Consider the following 24,562-nt stretch of genomic DNA (forward strand, 5'->3'; position numbering starts at 1 on the left):
ATATGTCCCTTTTTTTCCCTCGTAAATTTGAGGTGTAAACCCCATACCTGTATCGCTGAGAAATGAAAAGTAACTTGAAATAGTGCAAAAGCACTAGTCATTTGCCTGAAACGCCATCTCTAGTAGAAACAAAGTCATTTTTGGTTACTGGCTGAATCTACAGTCGTCTCACCTGCTTCTCTCCTTTCCGTCCAAGCCGGCTGGTCTGTCCTCCATAGCCTGCCTTCTCTCCCCAGGTTTCTACTGGCTGCCCCGCTTCTCAAGCCACGTTCTCGGGTCGTCACAGCGGATGACGTAAACAGGTTGGTGTGCGTTAGGGATGGAGACGTCCTGTTCAAGTGAACGGAGTCAACGTCTTCCCCATCATCGTCTTCTTGCTCGGAGGGGATCGTTCGACTTGTATGTCCACTGAAAGATCCCCAGCCGGAGTTTGGGAATGCTGCACCTCCAGGTTTGGTCCAACTCTGGCCCAGGCCACCCCACCCTCCCCCAAACAAAGACAAGTGAGAGGAGCCCAGTCCCACTGAGAAAAGAGATGCAGGTCTAGAGCTCTCTGATAAAGATGATGATGATGTGCCAACAGAGAAGGAATTATTTCCATTCTCACGTAGCCAAGGTGACTCTTTGGACAGCACGCCGTCCATTCGTCTTGTCCCTTTTTTTCCTCCTCCTTGCCTCAAACTTAACCTTGACTTTAAACTAGAAAACCGCTCTCTCGCCACCACTTCCCCCTCTTCGCGATCATGTAACGCCTCGTCATCTATGTTTCGTTCACAAGACTTCTGCCTATGTTTATGTTTGTGTTCACTCTGCCCGCAGTTGCACGGAAGGCTTGATGTGTACCCTAAGTTGAGGCCTCCTCCACTTCCTTCAATGTCACTCCCTAGAGCTCCCTCCCTCAGCAGCCTGCTCCTCCGCCTGTGGAACCTGGCTGGGTTGAGGAGGAAGTGGGCATGATGGGGCTGTTGCGGTGCATACTGGTGAGGAGAGGAAAGTGGGTATGAACCGGGAAGGTGGTGGTAAAGTGTTGTGGCCGGAGGGTAGCTGCTGTAGAAGCTCATATTCTCAATGCTCTCCTGGAACTTTGATGGGCAGCCACACTGCCTGAGCTCTGGCTTTCTGTTGCAATGCACCGGCTGGCAAGGGAAGAAAGGCTGAGGGGGGAAGGTTGCATTAGCGGCAAAAGACGGAGGGTGAGGCGAATAGAAGCCATTCAGATTGATCCTGAATACGTTGGAGCGGTGAGAATGTGAGGAGTGATGGCGCCTTCCTACAAGTGTGTTCCCACTTGCGTCAAAACCCTGTGCCAGCTCCGGCCTAGCCCAGCCTTTTCGACCGATGTGGATGTCACTGAATTGACTGATGAGCTCTTCCAGTTCAGACAGAAACTCTGGATCCTGCATGAGCAGCTGCTGGTGTTTCTTTTTGTGTTTATTTTTCTGTTTCTTCAGTGTGTTGTGACCAAGGCAAGGGAAGTATTCTGAATGAGTGCACTTGTGTCCAGGGTAGGGGCACAAGCAAGCACATGAAGAGGGACAGCTGTAATCCCTTCGTTTGTGCCTATGCCGGTGTCGCTCCATGGTTGATGAGTTACTGATTGGATTCTTGAGTCTGGACATAACGAAATGAGAGGAGCTGTCGCCAAGAGAAGCATGTTTCGGACCACCTAGAATTCCTCCTGATGTTTGACCCAACCTGAGCCTACCACCCCTCATCTCCGCTCGCTCACAAACGCTGTTGTTATCAGTTCCAATTCCACTATCACTAGGCAAAGTCTCCTCGCTGTGAGATTCACTCCTGGGGGACGGTGTTGGGTCTTTAAGGTGGCCAGGGGAGCCGGGAGTCGGATGGAGTGGAGGGGTGTGAGAAGAGAGCTTACATGACGACTGATGAAAAGGGAAGTGGTGCCTGCCCTGGCATGGACAACTCTTCTTTACAAAGGGGGAGAGGGAGGCGCAGGATAGGGGTCTAGGTGAAGTGCAGGAAGATGATGGGGACGGTAGAGAGAACAGTGGAGGAAAGACCAAAGTAGATGTTGGTTCGGTGACACTTCCCTCACTGTAAGGACTCTGTGCCCCACTGGAGTGTGTAAGAGATGGGGAGGGAAACGGGTGGGCGAGAGGCGGCTGGGACTGGTGAGACGTAAAGAGAGATGTTTCTGTGGGCTGGTTAAACAAAGACGATTGAGTGAAACTGTTGGATTTCGTATGAGTCGTTTGTGCTTTAGGCTTGCGCCCTCTTCTCTTGCCCATGTAGATGGTTCCTCTCTTACTGACATTGATCTGAGGGCCCAGCTTGGCCCCAAAGGAGGAGGATAGGGCAGAGAGCGTAGGTACTATTGCAGGTTCAGTCGACTTGTATGTTCTTGGATTGTTGTCTGCACCTTTAGTTCTTCTGCTCTCCTTCCCTGTATAGCTGTTCATCATCACCTTCTGAAGCCGCCTTTTCTTTTTTTTCTTTCTCTCATTAATCAGCTTCCTGATCTTTAACTGCTTGTTTCCTTTTTCAGGAGAAGGATGAGGATCTGTGCCATCATCTGTGACGTCTGTTGGACTCAGGGGTTGTTTGCGAGGACGACCTCGTCTTTTCGGGCTCGACTCCAGTATGGGGCTTTTTGGAACATTGTCACACCCCAGAAAGGCGATCTCCTCGGGTGAAAGTCGAAGAGGAGGTTCGTTGTATATCATGGAGTGGGATTTAGGGCGGCCCCTTTTTCTGGTAGGAGTCGCAGGGCTTTTTGGAGCAGGCGGGTTGGGTTCTAATGTGGAGTGATTTCGTTTTGGGGACGATGGTTTAATTGAGGAAGACACGGAGGGGGAGTTGTTGGTTGGGAAACAAGAGGGAGTCAGCTCTTCAGTCTGCTGATTAGTGGCCTTGGGATTCTGGCAGACACTGGTTTGAGAATCATCTTCCTGATTTTCTGCCCTCTGAGCTCGATGTACCAGCTTTGTCCAGCTTGGCCGTCTAGCTTTGCGTTTCTTAAGCGGTCTGCTGTCTTGCTCTCGGGGATAAGACTGGGGAGAAAGAGGAGGCAGAACAGACAATACGGGATGTTTGGGTGGCTCAGTTGAATGTCTGAAGACTTCTTTCTCTTTTGACTTGCTGCCGTCGCAAGTTGTTGCTTGCAGTACGGTAATATCTCTCACGTCTGATCTTCCTTCTTGTGTTTTATGTAATTTACCCCTGCTGCCCGATTTGGTGTCCTCTTTTCTGATCTTATCCTTGTGTTTCTCAGCTTTTTCTCCAGTCCTCAGTTCCTCACCACCTTTATGGTCAGACATGAATTGCTCTTTAATGTGCCTTGATTTGCTCTCTTTTTTCTTCTTTTTAATTTCTTCCTTTCTGCTATCATCCTTCACTATCTTTACTTCCAGACCATCTCCTTTTGGTTTCCTCGCTTTCCGTTTCTCTTTCCTAATCATACGCTCTTTGTCTCTCTTTTGGTCTTTGGAGAGGGGTAGTGAAGGATCCCGAACTGGTGAGACAGACCTATCCAAAGTAGGGAAGGATTTTGATTGTGCTGTTGTCGGAGGAGAGCTACTTCTTTGCGGCAAACGGAGCTCTGTATGAGAGGAACTTGGAGGTGTTGCGGGCGTGTCCGCAGAAGGAACAGGGGAAGAGCTCCTGTGTTTCCCTTCTTTGAGTTGTGTGGTGTCTCCAAGGTTGTCTTCGGAGCATCTCCCATTCGAAAGACCCTTCTGTTTCTTCGTCTGCACCGCACCATTGTGTTTCTTGTTGATTTCCCTTTCAGGCGGAGTTTCGGTGCATGTCGTGGAGGGCGTAGCTGAAGATTTCTGGTCTGTTGAGGGCGACGAAGGTTTGAGACCTGTAGTGACTGGTTGGTCATGAACGCTTTGAGTCCTCTCTTTTTTTACTCTCTCAGACGAGCTGGAAGTCGACTCTGTGTTAGCGGCCTGTTTGAGCGGAACCTGGAAGTAAAAAAAAAAAAAGCAATCTCTGATGATTGGGACATCACATGGCTGCTGTTGACAACAATTCAACTGACAACGGTAGGAGACAGAAGACAATAACTCAAATGCTTTTGTTTTTGTCCGCCCATTAAATTTGAGACTGGGAACAAAGTGACTCAATCAGGCAGAGAAAGGAGGGCACAGCAAGGAGGAGACAGAGCGAGGTGATGGAAATGGGAAAACGGAGGGGGTGACACAGAAAGGAAAGACACAAAGCAAAAGAACAAGAAGAGAGCGGGACGGGGACAGAAGTGGAGTGAAAGATAAATGAGAGCAGGTAGAGAAAGAAGAGGATGTAAAAATAGAAGAGAGGGACAGATATAGAGTGTCAGGCAAAAAGAGAACACTTTTGCTATTGGTTGCTATAAATTGCCACTAATACAGATGAGAAGGCCTGACATTTTGTACTTGTCCTGTAATTTTGGTACGCAGTGAGTGGCGTTTGTTCAGCTAAAGCAATAAGCGTCCCCTTGGGCGATCGTCAGGACTGATGGACCAATGCCTGTAATGGCCGAGCGGTTGCTGTGCCGCCCGTCCTATTTATAGTCCAGTTTATTTAAATGTGCTGCTTGCTTTTAAGGATTGAAACAATTACTCATTTGACCGTGGGCACCTAAAGTCTAAGCGATTTTACGTCATGTGACGCTTGGCAGTGCGCAAAAAACCCAATACAATGCACAGTTAGCCATTAAGTGCCATTATTATATCTGAATATTTAGAATTTTTTTAGCCTTTTGGAACTAACTTCAGCGAACTAGCATTTGCAATTTGTCATTAAAAAAATAACACATATTAATACATCACAGTATATTATTGCAATCCACTAGCGTTCAACAATTTGGAAATATGTGTGAGTAGTAAGCATGCCACGAAAGAGGGTCTTCAGGCTCTGGCTTCTCCTTGGCACTATTGCTAGCAAAAATATGTACTTGTTTACCGAGTTGACACGTGGCACAAGAAACCCCTAATATCACTCACTTTTAATATGTACTGTGTCAGGCTAAACAACTTCGGAAAAAAATGAAATTGCAATTTTTTTTTTCTCCTCTTAATAATAATAGTGTTTAATATGCAAGTGTGTTTTCGAAGTTTTCTTCTCATGTACCTTTCAACAAACTAAACTAACAAACCAATCTGTGTTATAATAAACAATATCAGATGTATTACACTTAGGGCTGGGCCGATAAAGCAATATCAATATACAGTATATTGCGATATCAATAAAAAATGTGTTCGAGAACCGGCGTAGCTCGGTTGGTAGAGCAGGCATGCCAGCAACTTGAAGGTTCTTGGTTCGATCCCCTTGGGCAAGACACTTCACCACCTGCTCCCAGTGACACCCACACTGGTTTAAATGTAACTTAGATAATGGGTTTCACTATGTAAAGGGCTTTGAGTCACTAGAGAAAGTTACTATATAGAGTCGTGGTCAAAAGTTGACATACACTTGTAAAGAACATAATGTCATGCCAGTCTTGAGTTTCCAATCATTTCTACAACTCTTATTTTTTTGTGATAGAGTGATTGGAGCACATACTTGTTGGTCACAGAAAACATTCATGAAGTTTGGTTCTTTTATGAAATTATTATGAGTCTACTGAAAATGTGACCAAATCTGCTGGGTCAAAAGTATACATACAGCAATGTTAATATTTGCTTACATGTCCCTTGGCAAGTTTCACTACAATAAGGCACTTTTAGTAGCCATCCACAAGCTTCTGGTTGAATTTTTGACCACTCCTCTTGACAAAATTAGTGCAGTTCAGCTAAATTTGTTGGTTTTCTGACATGGACTTGTTTCTTCAGCATTGTCCACACGTTTAAGTCAGGACTTTGGGAAGGCCATTCTAAAACCTTAATTCTAGCCTGATTTAGCCATTCCTTTACCACTTTTGACGTGTGTATGGGGTCATTGTCCTGTTGGAACACCCAACTGCGCCCAAGACCCAACCTCCAGGTTGATGATTTTAGGTTGTCCTGAAGAATTTGGAGGTAATCCTCCTTTTTCATTGTCCCATTTACTCTCTGTAAAGCACCAGTTCCATTGGCAGCAAAACAGGCCCAGAGCATAATACTACCACCACCATGCTTGGCGGTAGGCTTGGTGTTCCTGGGATTAAAGGCCTCACCTTTTCTCCTTCAAACATATTGCTGGGTATTGTGGTCGAACAACTCAATTTTTGTTTCATCTGACCACAGAACTTTCCTCCAGAAGGTTTTATCTTTGTCCATGTGATGTCAGATGAAAGAAATGCCTTCCCAAAGTCCTGACTTAAACGTGTGGACAATGTTAAAGAAACAAGTCCATGTCAGAAAACCAACAAATTTAGCTGAACTGCACCAATTTTGTCAAGAGGAGTGGTCAAAAATTCAAGCAGAAGCTTGTGGATGGCTACCAAAAGCGCCTTATTGCAGTGAAACTTGCCAAGCGACATGTAAGCAAATATTAACATTGCTGTATGTATACTTTTGACCCAGCAGATTTGCTCACATTTTCAGTAGACCCATAATAAATTCATAAAAGAACCAAACTTCATGAATGTTTTTTGTGACCAACAAGTATGTGCTCCAATCACTCTATCACAAAAAAAATAAGAGTTGTAGAAATGATTGGAAACTCAAGACAGCCATGACATTATGTTCTTTACAAGTGTATGTACACTTTTGATCGCGACTGTATAAATGGGCATTACGCTGATAAGTTACTTTCGGCACAACCTGCACGGAATGAAAACCAGCGATGCACGCGCTTGTTCGCAACTATCGAGAGACCCGCTCATAGCTACTGGGTACTAGCCCATGTACTACTATGCTATTAGCTTGAAAATAGAAGCAGAACAAAACAACAAATAAAAAATAAGAGCAAAAGTCGGCAGTGTGGGAACATTTCGACATTTCGGGTACTTAAAAAATGACCAATGAAGACAATTGCTCACCCATTTGCTAAACCGTCTAAAAGAAAGTTGTGGCTAAAGAGTCTAATACGACCGATAACATGCAGCTTCACACGGCAAAGTCAAGGTAAGACATAAGTGAGTTAAATTATGTTAGTGCAAGTAGGATTATTTATATCATGTAAGTAAGCCTCATTTGCAATGCAGTTGCACTTCCAAATCATTAGATGGCAGTACTGTATAGGCCACATGTATCAAACTCAAGGGCCAGGGGCCAAATCTGGCCCATCACATAATTTCAAGTGTGTTATACTTTATATGCGTTAATAAAGCACTTAATTTTTTTCTTACTAAATGTATATGTTTTTCCATTTTGACAATAAAAAAATATATGTACAAGGGGTGTAAAAAAAAAAAAAATCTATTTTCAATTGACTTGCCATTTTTCTTTGCAACGATTCTTAATCAATTAAAAAAAATAAAAAATTTTAATTTAATTAAATAATATATTATCTCACATTTAAAAAACAAATTGTTTGAATATAATAATTACCAAAATATCTGATTGACTTATGATTCCAAAGCTAGTTATCCTTAAAATTGTACACTGTAATAATGACAATGGATGTTTTCGATCAAATTTTGGCAATTGAGCTGCCTTTTTTTTTTTTACCATAAAAACAACTTTGTTACCATTTTTCCATTTATAGGAATACATTATAAAAACAAAAATTGCAGACTATACAGTAAAAAGTTACAGTTACATGTATTTTACCGTAAAAAACATTGTTACTGTTTTTCCATTTCGTTCACAGTAATATGCTGTGAAAAACACCACCAATTTTACGGTAACATTTTGGCTACTACTCCCAGTTTTTTATACTAAAATCAAACTTTTTTTTTTTTACAGCATTCCCGATTCAAACCAATTCTTGCAATGTATTGTTTGGCATAATAATTTTTTTTTTAATGCTTTATTTCAAATATGTGAAAACTACATTACGCTTAAAACACTAGATGATAAAAAAAAACCTTTGTATGTTTGAAAAGGACTGGAAGAAGCATTCGCTTATTAATTCCTACCCCTTCTCCATTTGGTACCTATTACTATTGGTTATCTTACTTCCTGTGTTCCTTTTTTTTATTTTTTTATACTCTCAACAAAAACAACAACCACTAACTAAAAATTCTCAACCAAAACAACAGTCACCAAAAAATATAATGAAACTTTTTCAAAACAGGTTACAAGTTAGAAAAGCTCCTTCTGGTTGCATGGACATGGCCTAAAAACATATTTTCAAAAATGTATTCTTGTAAAAAGAAAAAACAACAACTTGTTTTTAAAACTTAATTTTGAAAATTATCAATCGATCATAAATAAGAAGCACGATTCAGATTTTTTTTTTTTTTTGTGCACCCCTATTATATACTGTACATGTATTTCTTTATATAGATTTATATTCATATATATTCGGAGATAAGCTCCAGCTCCCCCCGCGACCCCGAAAGGGATAAGCGGTAGAAAATGGATGGATGGATATATTCACTGTTTCAAGTGGCCCTCTGAGGGGCCACTTGAACTACAATGTGGCCCTCAATGAAAGCGAGTTTGACATGCCTGGTATAAGCTATCTATGGTATGTTGTCTAATTAGGAAATAGGAAGCTGACTAGGTCATGTTGCGCCCTACAAAGTGTTTATGCTGTAAGTATTGTGCTTATTACACACCAGCTGTTTGATTGTAACATTCATCTTAGTTGTAGGAAGCTGAATAGGTTATGTTGCTCCCTACAAAGTGTTTATGCTGTAAGTATTGTGCTTATTACACACCAGCTGTGTGATTGTAACATTCATCTTAGTAGTAGTTTTCATTACCAAATTTGGAAGTGTAGAAATCGCCACATAAAATCGCTAATGCTAATAGTCAATGGTAAATCCATTGTAAATTAGCATCAAGCTAGCATATTTTGGAAGAGTGGGGCCTTACTTTACATTCAAACGTTTTCTACCAGGCATACACGCTTTTTGGTGTTTAAAATTGCAACAATACTTAGAGGGAGTTTGACTGAGTCCGCCCTGAGTGCTGCTTGACTGATTGTTTACGTCAGCCGGTGTTTAGTCTGCAACCGTACGTGACAAAGGTACTAAAATATGTCACTGTTTGATTCTATGTCAATCGATACCCGGTAGTACAGACGGAATTCAGTCGGCGCCTATAATAGTACCAAATTCAGTACCCATCCCTAGTGATAAGTTACCTAATGAGGAACTAATTTAAAGATACAAACATGTCACTTACAATCAGTAGCATAGTGTTGAGTCAGTTTAGTGTAAACAAACAGCAACAGGTACATATAGCATTGTGTTGAACAAACTATAGGCATTATAAATTAATATAGCAAGTGTAAAACCATTAACATAACATCATGGGCTTGAAGAATACCAGCACTATACCATGGGCTTCACAATTATTAATACAGCATAAAATATATTAAAAATTAATAGAGAAGGATGACAATAACACTTGAGTATTTTACCCACATGAGTGATCAACAAAGTTAGGGAATTAAAGTCATTTATACTTTTGACTATTATGATTAATTAATAATACAATTTATTATTCATACTTAATATGTATTATTTCCAACAGTTATTATAATGTTACAATTTGATTAATGTTATTTCAAACAGTAATAAACCACACATCAAAATCCCTAAGGAATGTCTGTATTGTAATATTTTTTTATTGTAAAATGAATCAATGCATAATAACGGTAAAACCGTGAATATTATTCAGACTATAATTGTACAGTCAAACTTACGTGCTGCATTACGTTGGAGTAGGGCTGGGCGATATGGCTGAAAACTGTAAATAAGTGTTTTATATCGGGCCACATTGGTAATTATTGATATGAATGTCAACACAAGCATGGGAAACACTCAATGTAAACAAAATGGTAAAATCACAATAAGCTTCTAAAATGAAAGTGCAAAAATAAGGAATATGTAAGAAATGCTTAATAAAGTGTAACAAAATAGTGCAAAGTGTGAAAACGTAAACATAGAGAAACCTGAGAAGAACTATTTTCTGCAGGTTTAGTGCCAAGAAGTTACAGCTGTGCTCTAAAGGGTGAGCGCGGCTAAGGTGGTGTGGTATTACCGGTCTTGGTGAGGACGAGCGTCTTGCATCTTTTACAGACCACATTGGTCTGACTACGGTCCATTTGAAAAAATCCCAAAAAACTGCCATACTGTTGAGGTGACTTTTCGAGTTTTATCCACAATTTCTTCATTTATACTTTCTCTTCTCACTCCATGCAGAGAATCAACCGCGAGACAAGACGGCGCAACCATATCGGATAGTTGATACTGTTAGCGTGGCACTCCCACTGATCAGTGATCACTTCCTGCGTTGCTCGGTTACCAGAGAGCGAGTGCCTTTGTTCATGCAACCAACCTTGCTTTGCAACTTCCGGTTTCTTCTGACGAACAAGAAAAAAAATATCTCGAGTTTTAATCTAATGCATTTTTTATTGATATCAATTACGTGTTTATCGCGACATGTATTGATATCGGTTTATGGCCCAACCCAACCTTTGGCTTAGAAGAAGTTAATGCTAGGTTATAAATCATGCCTCACACATACAGTATATAGTGGAAAGTTGTGGCTATAAGCCGAGATGTTGGTCATTCCACACGTTACGTCGTTACCAACTACAGATCCAGACCAACAATATCAGTGCATACTGGCTCTCAACTGAGACCCGCTGACGTCACTCAAGTATTGTGCTGAAAAATACAGCCCTCTCATTAGTCGGCGTCTTAGTGAGACTGGACACTGCTTTGTTATGCTACTTTTTTGTCGATGAGACATTTAGCACTAGTGCGCCTAATGTAAGGAATAACTTGGACCGCCTTATTTAAATGAGGATTTTGCGTGTACTAGGGTTGTACGGTATACAGGTATTAGTATAGTACCACGATACTAATGAATCATATTCGGTACTATACCGCCTTTAAAAAGTACCGGTCCCCCACAACATAATAGAATGATAAATGTCACAATATGTTACTGCATATGTCCGCAGCTAAATTAGGAGCCTTTGGTTGCTTACTTACTACTAAAAGACAAGTTGTCTTGTATGTTCACTATTTTATTTAAGGACAAACTTGCAATAAGAAACATATGTTTAATGTACCCTAAGATTGTTTGTTAAAATAACGCCAATAATTGCAGGTGCAAGTCCAAGACGTTAGATGGCAGTAGTGTATAGTTTATGGTGTCTTGGTCTTTTCAGTCTTTCTTGTCTGTTGCGCCCTACATTGTGTTAATACTGTAAATATTGTACTTATTACGCACCAGGTGTTTGACTTTTATGTGCATCTTAATTGTAGTTTTCATTTACCAAACATGTAAAATTTCCGTGAAAACACAAAAAATTGGTACTATATCGCTTCTAAAAAATACCAGTCCCTCACAAAATAATAGAATGGAAAATGACACAATATGTTACTGCATATGTCAGCAGCTAAATTAGGAGCCTTTGTTTGTTTACTTACTAATAAAAGACAAGTTGTCTTGTATGTTCACTATTTTATTTAAGGACAAACTTGCAATAAGAAACATGTTTTATGTACCCTAAGATTTTTTTTTAAATAAAGCCGATAATGCCATTTTTTGTGGTCCCCTTTTATTTAGAAAAGTATCGAAAAGTACTGAAAAGTATCAAAATACATTTTGGTACCGGTACCAAAATATTGGTATCGGGACAACACCAGCGTGTACTATATGAGAGATCACGCCGCTCCCAGTCTGTGGAACGCTCTCCCTGACCACCTGAGGGCACCACAGACTGTGGATGCTTTTAAAAAAGGCTTAAAAACCCTTCTTTTAAAAAATTAAAAAAAAAAATTTTTAAAAGCCTTTTTTTAGGTATATGCATACTAGTATTTGTATTTATTTTTTATTATCTTTTTATTTTTATTTTTTTAATACACTGTAGCACTTTGAGGTTGTTTACTCAATGTAAAGTGCTTTTTACTAATAAAATATATTATTATTATTATTATTACTGTGGAGACACTCTAATTTTCTTCACATTCGTGTTATCATGGCCCTACCTGTGGCCTTTTGCTATGTTTTCAAACATGCATGAGACATGTACCACTTTTTATGGGCATTTTAGAAGGAATCGTGCTGAAGGTGCGCTCAGGGAAAGAGAGAGGCTGCACTTATGCCGCTCAATATGCAACAATGCAGACTTTTTTTTTCATACAATAAATATTTGAATAATATACAATATATTCTATTTGGGAAAAAAATAACGTCATTAAAAGATTACTATAAGGACACAAAAACGCATCAATTAAATTTGTTTTAATCAGCCCTTAAGTCCTCTAGCTGCTATTAAATAATACAATTATGTTGCTGAATAGACATCTAATATTTTTTTATTTCTGACTAGGATTGTACAGTATACAGGTATTAGTATAGTACCGCGATAGTAATGAATCCTTTTCGGTACTATACCGCCCCCGTGACCACATAGTCGTCACCACGTCGTGTCATTGCTGGTTTACGAGCAGAGGAGCATGTTCGGCAGCGCACAATCACTGAGTACTTACAAGCAGACACAGTGTGTAGACAGAAAAGGGAGAATGGACGCATTTTGGCTTTGAAACTAAAGATAAAGGTGAAGTTATAACACTGAAACGCCCTCAGGAAGAGGTGCTTTAAGGCATGGCTAGCTAGTTAGCAGCTAAAGTCCAGCCCCAGTCTGCAGTGTTTTAGCTACTTCTAAATCACTAATCCTCGCCTCCATGGTGACAAATAAAGTACATTTCTTACAAGTATCATCCTTGCAGGACGAGGAATAGCTAAACATGCTTCACTACACACCGTAGCTCACCGGCGTCAAAATGTAAACAAACGCCATTGGTGGATCTACACCTGACATCCACTGCAATGATACCAAGTACAGTAGCGTATCTAGTTGATACTACTATGATTATGTCGATATTTTTTGACATCACAACATCTTCTTTTGTTTTTTTAAAATTTGTATTATGTTTATAAAGTCAGGAAATATGTCCCTTGCGACATGAGGACTTTGAATATGACCAATGTATGATCCAGTAACTACTTAGTATCGGATTGATACCCAAATGTGTGGTATCATCCAAAACTAATGTAAAGTATCAAACAACAGAAGAATAAGTGATTATTACATTTTAACAGAAGTGTAGATAGAACATGTTAAAAGAGAAAGTAAGCAGATATTAACAGTAAATGAACAAGTAGATTAATAATTAATTTTCTACCAATTGTCCTTAATAATTTTGAGAAAATAATAGGTAGATAAATGACACAATATGTTACTGCATATGTCAGCAGCTAAATTAGGAGCCTTTGTTTGCTTACTTACTACTAAAAGACAAGTTGTCTTGTATGTTCACTATTTTATTTAAGGACAAACTTGCAATAAGAAACATGTTTAATGTACCCGAAACTTTTTTGTTAAAATAAAGCCAATAATGAAATTTTTTGTGGTCCACTTTATTTAGAAAAGTACCGAAAGCTATCTAAATAATTTTGGTACCGGTATTGGTACCAAAATATTGGTATCGGGACAACACTATTTCTGACCATCCAAATATGTTGACACACACACGTAGGATGGAGGATTCTCGTCTGTGCAGCGCGAGCACTGATCCTGCAGCAGTGTGTCAGTTTATATGTCCTTCTGACACGTGCTAAATAAAACGCTAAATAGTGCTCTCAAAACGGTGATGAGTATTGAAAAATCACACTGTGCATGCTAAATCAATATCTGTGCATCTTCTCCTCCCAGCATTTTGATGATCAACATATATTGTGCATATTAATGAAGACAGGAACGCAAAATGAATTGCACGCCTAATTCTGCTCACTTAACAGACGCAATCCACTTTGCACACGTTGAGTGTGCAATCTTTGTGTGCGCTATCAGGTTTGCACATGTTTTAGTACATGCAAACCTTTAGTAAATCATGCCATAAGGTGCAAGTCCAAGACGTTAGATGGCAGTAGGGCAGTGTTTTTCAACCTTTTTTGAGCCAAGGCACATTTTTTGCGTTGACAAAATCCGGAAGCACACCACCAGCAGAAATCATTAAAAAAACGAAACTCAGTTGAGAGTAGAAAGTCGTTGTCGCAATTGTTGGATATGACTTTAAACCATAGCCAAGCATGCATCACTATAGCTCTTGTCTCAAAGTAGGTGTACTGTCACCACCTGTCACATCACGCCCTTACTTATTTTGAGTTTTTTGCTGTTTTCTTGTGTGTAATGTTTTAGTTCTTGTCTTGCGCTCCTATTTTCTCTATTTTTTTGGTATTTTCCTGTACCAATTTCATGTCTTCCTTTGAGCGATATTTCCCACATCTACTTTGTTTTAGCAATCAAGAATATTTCAGTTGTTTTTACCCTTCTTTGTGGGGACTTTGTTGATTGTCATGTCATGTTTCGGATGTACTTTGTGGACGCCGTCTTTGCTCCACAGTAAGTCTTTGCTCCACAGTAAGTCTTTGCTGTCATCCAGCATTCTGTTTTTGTTTACTTTGTAGCCAGTTCAGTTTTAGTTTTGTTCTGCATAGCCTTCCCTAAGCTTCAATGCCTTTTCTTAGGGGCACTCACCTTTTGTTTATTTTTGGTTTAAGCATTAGATACCTTTTTACCTGCACACTGCCTCCCGCTGTTTCCGACATCTACAAAGCAATTAGCTACCGGCTGCCACCTACTGATATGGAAGAGTGTTCCACAGTTACTCTGCACCGACACTCAACAACAACACATAATTTGCAGACTATAATTATTAGTTTGCAAAAAATATTTTTAACCCAAATAGGTGAAATTAGATAACCTCCCACGGCACACCAGACTGTATCTCACGGCACACTAGTGGTTGAAAAACACGGCAGTAGTTTATAGTTTATGGTGTGTTGGTCTTTTCAGGTTTTTTTTGTCTGTTGCGCCCTACATTGGGGTAATACTGTAAGTATTGTACTTATTACGCACCAGCTGTTTGACTGTTATGTGCATCTTAGTTGTAGTTTTCATTAAGCAAACATGTAAAATTTCTGTAAAAACACGTAAAATTGCATTTTTAAACACTCATTTTTGCGTTGAAATATAACTGCCTCGCTTTTTTAACGAGCTACCAAAAAAATTGTTGAATGCTCACCTGGGCTAAAGTTACGAGCTGCTCCTTTTGACTAAACGCTGCACTATGTTAAAGGTCGGGGAGACGATCATGAGCACCGAAGCAAGCTCACTAGTTAGCTAACCATCTATCGAGCTTACTTGTTGTCGCCTCTAAGCCACAACGTTGACCCCTGTCTATTTTGCTAATTATATTTGGATGATTAAAATCCGAACATTGATAGTTCCGAACCAGTTGTAGTTCTGGAATGTTTATTAGTAGCCAGCAAGAAGGTATATCTTTTTAGGGGCTGTAAAATCTTTGGGCACAACACGATTTGATTCGATTCAATTCTCGGGGGTAAAGACTCGATTCAGAATCGATTCTTGATTCAAAACGATTCTCGATTCAAAAATCACTACTTTTTTTAATAACCTTGGATGCTAATTCAATTATTAATTACAGTCCTCCATAAAATAGATAAAGAGCTCTGATAAATGTCTATATTACTTAAAAGAAAACTGGTTTTGTTTATTAAAATTCTGCCCAAACATTTATCAAAGTCAAATACAAATACGGCAGATATCGGCATCTACATCAACAATATGATTTGCCTGAGTGGCAAAAAAATAAGTAAATAAAAAAAATAAAAATACTCAATTTTTGAATCGATTATGAATCATTACAAATAGGAATAGCGATTCATTCGGGGGAAAAAATTTTTTTGACACCCCTAATATTTTTGACATGACGGATTGTAGACAGGGGTTAGTGCATGTGCCTCACAATACGAAGGTCTTGAGTAGTCTTGAGTAGTCCTGGGTTCAATCTTGGGATCTTTCTGTGTGGATTTTGCATGTTCTCCCCGTGACTGCGTGGGTTCCCTCCGGGTACTCCGGCTTCCTCCCACCTCCAAAGACATGCACCTGGGGATAGGTTGATTGGCAACACTAAATTGGCGCGAGTGTGTGAATGTGAGTGTGAATGTTGTCTGTCTATCTGTGTTGGCCCTGCGATGAGGTGGCCCCTTGTCCAGGGTGTACCCCGCCTTCCGCCCGAATGCAGCTGAGATAAGGCTCCAGCACCCCCCGCGAGCCCAAAAGGGACAAGCGGTAGAAAATGGATGGGTTGTAGACAGAGGTCACAAAACCGAAGAGTATATTACCCGAGGGGGCGTGGCTTCGGTCGGTGCCAAAAAAGTACTAAATCCGGTACCCATCTTTACCCGAATCAGCAGAACATTTTATTTTTAGCATGCTTTTTCTTTCTAATTTGTTGAGAAATGCGACCGGATGTGTTTTTGGTGCACAGCGCCAATAATGTTAGGTATTATTGTAACTTTGATGCTAGCATCTCTATGTGCCTGTGTGTAGAAACGGCACTCGCAGTGAGGAAACGGTCTTATGGCTCATATCAGCGTCGCTAGGCTTTAATAGTGAGTAACAGCTCATTGTTTTGCTCCTTCGACAACAGCTTTATTGTTTTGGACTCGTCCCCCCCAAGCTCTCATGTCATTGTTTACAGCCTTGTCCCAGCGGGACTTGGACTCGTGAGTGAATGTGTTCTACAAACTGGATGTCCGCAACAAAGCTCACATTGTAAACGGTAAGGATTTTGTTAGTGTTGTCCCGATACCAATATTTTGGTACGGGTACCGAAATATCTCGGTACTTTTCTAAATAAAGGGGACCACAAAAAATGTCATTATTGGCTTTATTTTAATAAACAAATCTTAGGGTACATTAAACACGTTTCTTATTGCAAGTTTGTCCTTAAATAAAATAGTGAACATACAAAACAACTTGTCTTTTAGTAGTAAGTAAACAAACAAAGGCTCCTAATTTAGTCTGCTGACATATGCAGTAACATATTGTGTCATTTTCCATTCTATTATTTTGTCAAAATTATTAAGGACAAGTGGTAGAAAATGAATTATTAATCTACTTGTTCATTTACTGTTAATATCTGCTTACTTTCTCTTTTAACATGTTCTATCTACACTTCTGTTAAAATGTAATAATCACTTATTCTTCTGTTGTTTGATACTTTATATCAGTTTTGGATGATACCACAAATTTGGGTATCAATCCGATACCAAGTAGTTACAGGATCATACATTGGTCATATTCAAAGTCCTCATGTGTCCAGGGACATATTTCCTGAGTTTATGAACATAATGTAATTTTTTTTTAAACGAAAGACGCTTTTGTGATGCTAAAAAGTATTGATGTAATCATAGTAGTATCGACTAGATACGCTATTGTACTTGGTATCATTACAGTGGATGCTAGGTGTAGATCCACCAATTTGTTTATATTGTAGCGTCCCGGAAGAGTTGGTGCTGCAGGGAATTCTGGGAATTTGCTCTGTCGTGTTTATGTTGTGTTGCAAATATTCTCATTGTTGTTTGGTATGGTTTCACTATATGGCACATGTTTATGACAGTGTTGGTGTTGTTCATACGGCCACCCTTAGTGTGACATGTATGGCTGTTGACTAAGTATGCAGTCATTCACATGTGTGCAGTGTGTTCAAAGTTAAGATGGTCACCTTAATGGTTAATGATTGGACCTAATGAAATCTTATGTTGACTTTGTCAACTATAGACAAGTTTTTCCTCATCCATCATCATGGTTCTGATGTGTTGTTGTGTGAAGTGAAGCATGAAGAGCTACCATGCGCCCTATTGATACTTGAAATAATCGTACTTGATTTGTCTCCATGGAGACACGGATTAGTGATATTGAAGTAGTTACAACACTGCTGACTGCGGACAGACATTAGCCGCCAGCTAGCTAGCCATGTCTTAAAGCACCTATGCAAAAGTACCGGTGGGGGACCGGTACACTTGGGTAAAACGGAATCCATCCTGTTTGGGTCCCTCATCAACCTTAAGAAAGTCAATGACTTCACTATAAAAGTGGGTGACATTGTTATCACCAGGAAAGATGAGGTCACCTACCTAGGTTCCATTCTAGAGTCCTGTGATAAAATGGCAACCAAGGTAATCAAAAAGGTCAACCAACGAACGAGATTTCTCTATAGAATCTCCTCTCTGGTCAACAAAAGCATCATGAAGATTCTAGCGGTAACTCTCGTTCAACCCTTTTTCGATTACGCATGCACCTCCTGGTACCCTAGCACCTCCAAAACCCTCAAATCTAAACTCCAAACATTCCAGAACAAGCTAGTCAGGTTACTTCTAGACCTCCACCCCAGATCCCACTTCACTCCTACCCCCTTCTCCAAAGTGGGCTGGCTCAGGGTGGAGGACAGAGTAAAACAACTTGCACTAAGCCTAGTCTATAAAATCCGCTACACCTCCCTGATACCGAAGTACATGTCGAACTACTTCCTTAACGTAAATGACCACCATAACCACAACACCAGGGGGAGCTCCACTAACCACGTTAAACCCAGATTCCGAACTAACAAAGGTCTTAACTCATTCTCCTTCTATGCCACATCAATGTGGAATGCACTCCCAACAGGTGTAAAAGAAAGAGCATCTCTATCCTCCTTCAAAACCGCAATAAAGGTACACCTCCAGGCAACTTCAACCCTAAACTAACACCCTCCCCGGATTGTTAATAATCAAATGTAAATAATCAAATGTAGATACTTTTTCTTATGCTTTCTGATCTCTCTCTCTCTCTCTCTCTCTATGTCCACTACTTGCTGTACATATCAAGTCAGACCTACACTGTTTCAATGTCCATTTCTCTGTTCTCAATTGTTGATGACTGAAGTGATGATAACAACCAAACCTAACACCCCCCCCCCCCCCCCCCCTCCACATCCCACACCCCGGATTGTAAATAATGTAAATAATTCAATGTATATACTCTGATGATTATCTTGTGTGATGACTGTATTATGATGATAGTATATATCTGATAGTATATATCTGTATCATGAATCAACTTATTCGGGTGTTACCATTTAGTGGTCAATTGTAAGGAATATGTACTTCACTGTGCAATCTACTAATAAAAATCTCAATCAATCAATCAATACTTTTTAGAGGCGGTATAGTACCGAATATGATTCATTAGTATCGCGGTACTATACTAATACCGGTATACCGTACAACCCTAGTTCCCAGCTTGTTGACAATGTTAAGACGCCTGTGAAGAAGCTTTAACTCACCTGTTTGGCGGACCTGGTCCCCGAGCTGGCAACGGCTGAGGCGGAAGCCGTGCTGCATGCCGGCGGTAATAGAGGCGGCGAGGCAACAGATGCGGTTTGTTTGGACGCGGTCTGAACGGCGTCAGAGCTGGAGAAGTTGTCTCTGTTTGCGCCGTCCGGCGCAGAGCTGCTCCTGCTGGCCAGCGACCCCCCTCGGACCTGTCTCTGGTAGGTTCTGATGGTGGGCTTGCAGACGTAGCTCTCCAATATCTTGGGCGGCTTCTTGGTGCGCTTGGCCTGGACCCCGATCCGGAGTCGCACGTTCCCGTCAGGGCAGCTGGCGTCTTTGCCACACAGCTGAAGCGGCTCATGCCCCGCGCCTCCGCAGCGCCCCTCGATGAGCAACTCCAGTACTGCCCCCTTTTCCCCCTCTCGTTTTTTCCTCGAATCCTCCGCCTCTACCCTGCGCTTCCGTTTCTCTTGGTCCTGCTCCAAATCCTCAGGTGCGGGGGAGGCGTCCAGAGTGGAGTCGGTGGTCGGAGGGGTACCCCCCTTCATTCTCTGGTCCATCAGAGAAGTCAGGGGGGGAGGAAGAGAGAGCTATCACCCAACCGGGAAGGTAGGGGGGCGGATTTTATCGCAGGTGGAGTGACGGGATTGTAGAAAACCCCTCCGTCTAAGGACAGTTGAGCTTCATCCGGCAACTTCTCCTTTGGGCTTGAGCTCACAAAACGCCTGTTAAGATAGCGAGAGAGAGAGAGAGAGAGAGAGAGAGAGAGAGATAGAACCCAGTGATTAGTCACTTCAGTGAGCACAGATGCTGAGTCGCGGCGGCGGCGACACAGAAACTGGAAGGAAAGTCCCCTTCCATCGGGGCAGCTGCAGCCAGGCGAGAGTGTGCGTGTCCGCGGAGATGATCTCATCACACACACGCAGAAGACCCCGGGGGCTAATCAACATGGCCGATTCCCAGAATGCCTGCACTTTACTGGAAGAAAGTCTTAGTCGCGTTCTTCCAAAACAATCTGCGAGTGAGATATCGAAGAAAAAAACTTTTGACCTCTAAGTCGGTTATCAGTCAATCAGCACCTCACTGATTCAAACACCGCCACCCCCTCCACCCCTACCCCTCTACCCTACTCTAGCCGCCATCTTTGCGCCTTCTGTTCTCAGCTACTCCCACAAGCGCTTCCCCGCTCGCCCTTCCCTACACTCCACCGTACTTTCTTTTCTCTCTGGAAAAAAAAAACTCTCCTTCTCATTTTTGGCAGTCGAGCTTTCGCGTGCATTCTCTACTAGCCCCTCCCCCGCTCGCTCCCCAGCTAAATGGTCAAACACATACACTATATTCCTGTTAATCAGAACCATATTTCCTTCCTGCACTTCCTACCTAAATCCCTCTATTCACAGTCCCGACCATTCCCCCCTTCTTGCCACTCAGTCATGGCAACACCACGTAGGAAAAGGGGGGGGGCGGACTTATTTTTGGAAGGGAGCACAAATTCCTTCTCCTCCCATTGCTTCCTCTGAGTCAAGTAAGCTTTTCATTGACCCCATTGTAAATGGACTTTTAATGCGACATTACAGCAAAGTAACACACCCTAAAATAACATTCTCCGCCAGCAAAATAAACGCGCCGTTGGTTCAGCCCGAATTTCGACCCGGCTCAGTAAATGGACGCAGCCTCTCCGCCGTCCTCCATGACATTCGTTCTTGCATCAAGGGACGGCGGGAGACATTAATTTCCTAATAAAACACACCTTGGCCAGGCAGTTTTTGCACTCGTCCCCCGAGAGCCTCTTAGGACACCTACTCAAGCGCCTCCTTAAACAGACAAGATCATCCCGGGTGATGTTTTCATTTAGGAGCCCGGTTCTCACACACACACACACACACACACACACACACACACACACACACACACACACACACACTCAAACATTCTTGTATTTGTTACCTTCTTGAGACCGCCCAAAAAAGTCTACCCCTTTAGGACCAGCCTTTCTAGATATATAAAGATCTGTATTTACAACATTAATAATATATACATACTATGCAAATATCAAAAAGGTAAGCTGTTAGTAACATTTTTTGAAATTTTTTGTTTGTAATTGTTTTTTAATCTTCATTATTTACTTCAAGTATTTATTTCAAACCTGCACAGTGCAACAACACACATTTTTTTTTTACATTTTGGCAGACACATTTATGCAAGGCTTGAAAAGGGGTTGGATGAAGCAGATGCTTATAATATCCCAACCCCTCTCACTCATTCCACATTTATCATAAACAATATAATACAAGAACAATACCATGCAAACAAAACAAGAAAAGCTTCTGTACACTAACAATACAATAGTACCACTGTTGCTATGAGACAAGACGAGACAAAAGTTATTACAGTATGTCTCTATATACAATTTTTTTTTTTTTTTTTTTTTTAGAAATTTTGGCAAAAGTGGGCGCATTTCGATTTCTTACACCCACTTGTTCTTACATATGTTGGCCAGAGGGGGAGCACTTCAAATTTTTACACACTCTTGTTATTTCGTATGTTGACCAGAGGAGGAGCACTTTTAAAACCAACACATAGTCAATTTGAAAAATTCCTAATTTTTGGGTCCACCCTAATTTTGACATATTTCACCACCAGGGGTGCAAATGAGACATTCTCTATTAGATGCAACGGTTTTCCATATTGGGACCATGATTTATGTCCTAACTTGGTCACCGGTCCTCATATGGAAGGTACTTTTCCTTGGTGATGTCTCAAGAAAGGTAGAAATACATGAAAACACACACACACACACACACACGCACACACACACACACACACACACACACACACACACACACACACACATTCTTGTATTTGTTGCATTCTTGAGACCTCCGAAAAATGCCTACCTCTTTAGGACAACTTTTTCGAGATATATAAAGATTTGTATTTACAACATTGATAATATATACATACTATGCAAATATAAAAAAGATAAGCTTTTAGTTATTTTTGTGTTTGTAATTATTTTTCAATCTTCATTATTTACTTCGTTATTACAGTTTATCTCTATATACTTTATTTTATTTTTTTATTATTATTAATTTTGGCCAAAGGGGGCGCATTTCAATTTCTTACACACACTTGTTATTTCATATGTTGGCCAGAGGGGGAGCACTTTTAAAACCGACACACAGTTAATTTGAAAAATCCCTCCTTTTTGGGACCACCCTAATTTTAATAGATTTCACCACCAGGGGTGCAAATGAGATCTCTATTTTTTGTGTTTTGTAATGTGCTTAAGGCCGATGACAAACGAGTCACAGACTGTGCCGCACTTTGGGCAACCCAGCTGTAGAAGCTAACTGTTAATGGCCACTATAGTGTTAGCACCGTAGTGTATTTGTTCATCCTATGGTCACATATGGGACGCGGGTTGTCTTACCTCAGCACCGGAAGTCGTAAAATCAGCTGTTCACCTGGCCGTTTTTTTTCGGGTTTGAATAGGGAAGTCCTTCTTTAGCTGCCGTCTTGTTTTATCATATATTGCTGCCTTTGCACCTGTCAGTGTTTACTTTTGTATGCACATTAAATCAACAAAAAATCCTGACTTTGGAGCAATGTTCACAGACTCTAGTATTTGGCTCTCTATTAGATGCAATGGTTTTCCGTATTGGGACCATGATTTATGTCCTAACTTGTTCACCGCCCCTCATATGGAAGGTACTTTTCCTTGTTGATGTCTCAAGAAGGGTAGAAATACAAGAACATACACACACACACACACACACACACACACACACACACACACACACACACACACACACACACACACACAACCCTAAACCGTCCCCTCGAATGAGATGGAGTTCAAGTCAACATGTTGCAGTAAGAGCCATTACGTAAGCGCCTCAGACAGACACCTTCTATTAAACAAAATTAAATGAACAGTTAGGGGGAACTGCACTTTTCTTTTGGAATTTTGCCTACCGTTCACAATCATGACAAGAACAACACATCCCAGCAGGCACAAGACATTGAAACAACGTTGAAAACTTTCTGAATGAGGTCCTGGTGTTGAGCAACTGAAACCTAACGTTGGAACAACATGCTTTTTGACAACATTTATTCAATGTCAGGTTGTGACGATTTCACCATTGATATTTGGTCATTTACCAACCAACAACGTGGATCCAACATTAGACATCAATGTGGTCTCAATTTACAAATACAACTCTTTTGCAACGTTGTTTCGAAGTCAGTTTTAAAAGACATATACAGTACAGGGCAAAAGCTTGGACACACCTTCTTATTTAATGCGTTTTCTTTACTTTCATGACTATTTACATTGTAGATTGTCACTGAAGGCATCAAAACTATGAATGAACACATGTGGAGTTATGTACTTAACAAAAAAAAGGTGAAATAACTGAATAAATGTTTTATATTTCTTCAAAATAGCCACCCTTTGCTCTGATTACTGCTTTGCACACTCTTGGCATTCTCTCGATGAGCTTCAAGAGAGAATGCCAAGAGTGTGCAAAGCAGTAATCAGCGCAAAGGGTGGCTATTTTGAAGAAACTAGAATATAAAGCATGTTTTCAGTGATTTCACCTTTTTTGTTAAGTACATAACTACATGTGTTCATTCATAGTTTTGATGCCTTCAGTGACAATCTACATAGTCATGAAATAGTCATGAAAATTTAAAAAACGCATTGAATGAGAAGGTGTGTCCAAACTTTTGGCCTGTACTGTATGTATAAACAACGGTGTATTAATGTCTTGTGTCTGCTGGGTGGGATATGTCTTTTTTTGGGAGGGGGGTTGGGGATTTTAAAGATGATAAAAAAAATGCTTGAAAGATGCGGCTAATGGGAGTTACCGTTGTAGCCTTAAAAGCCCTCTAAAACCACTTCAAAACCTTCCATCAGCGTTTTATATATACACTGCAAGTCTATATATGATGTAGTAACAGACATGTTCATAACAAGATATAGAATGTTCAATATTTACCTTATTTTGACAGATTTTTTCAGAGCATTGATTTCCGTTTCCACAGCAGCGCACTACCGACTTCTGGCAACAAATACGTGTCCTACTTCCGGAAACAAAGGCGTGTGTGTTCTGATCATGGCAGATTTGGTAACAAACAACAAAGACGACTACTTTTGGACAAACAACGATTTACATATATTTTTTAACCTGAATATACTGAGGATGAACTATTGCTTCTAGAAGCCAGCACGAAGGAAGAGTGAGCCGTTGGAGCAGACGGAAGACGAGAGAGTGAGGTGACAATGACTCGACTCTGCAAAATGTGCAACTCGACATAAATGGAGTGCTTGCCCAAATAAATCTTAAAAAACGTCCCCGGCCAGCTGGACCAAA

At 40.7% G+C, this 24,562-nt stretch overlaps 1 protein-coding gene across 5 annotated transcripts in view; it reads right to left on the reverse strand.

Moving 5' to 3' along the window:
- Nucleotides 1-24,562, reverse strand: part of LOC133621079 (uncharacterized) — a 79,015-nt gene that overhangs the window by 40,108 nt on the left and 14,345 nt on the right. For 4 of the 5 annotated variants that reach the window (XR_009817599.2, XM_061982909.2, XM_061982911.2 and 1 more), the window contains exons 2-3: nt 19,196-19,909; nt 173-3,929 (exon numbers count right to left, since the gene is read on the reverse strand). Coding sequence is in view for 4 of the 5 variants with exons in the window: in XM_061982909.2 (XP_061838893.1) it covers nt 173-3,929; nt 19,196-19,744 (4,306 nt within the window). In the remaining variant the exon portion in view is untranslated. Of the gene's footprint in view, nt 1-172; nt 3,930-19,195; nt 21,987-24,562 lie in introns of those variants that run through there. The other variant, XM_061982910.2, reaches the window with a different exon arrangement.

Source organism: Nerophis lumbriciformis, linkage group LG21 (genome assembly GCF_033978685.3).
Source record: "Nerophis lumbriciformis linkage group LG21, RoL_Nlum_v2.1, whole genome shotgun sequence".
Classification (NCBI taxonomy): domain Eukaryota; kingdom Metazoa; phylum Chordata; class Actinopteri; order Syngnathiformes; family Syngnathidae; genus Nerophis; species Nerophis lumbriciformis.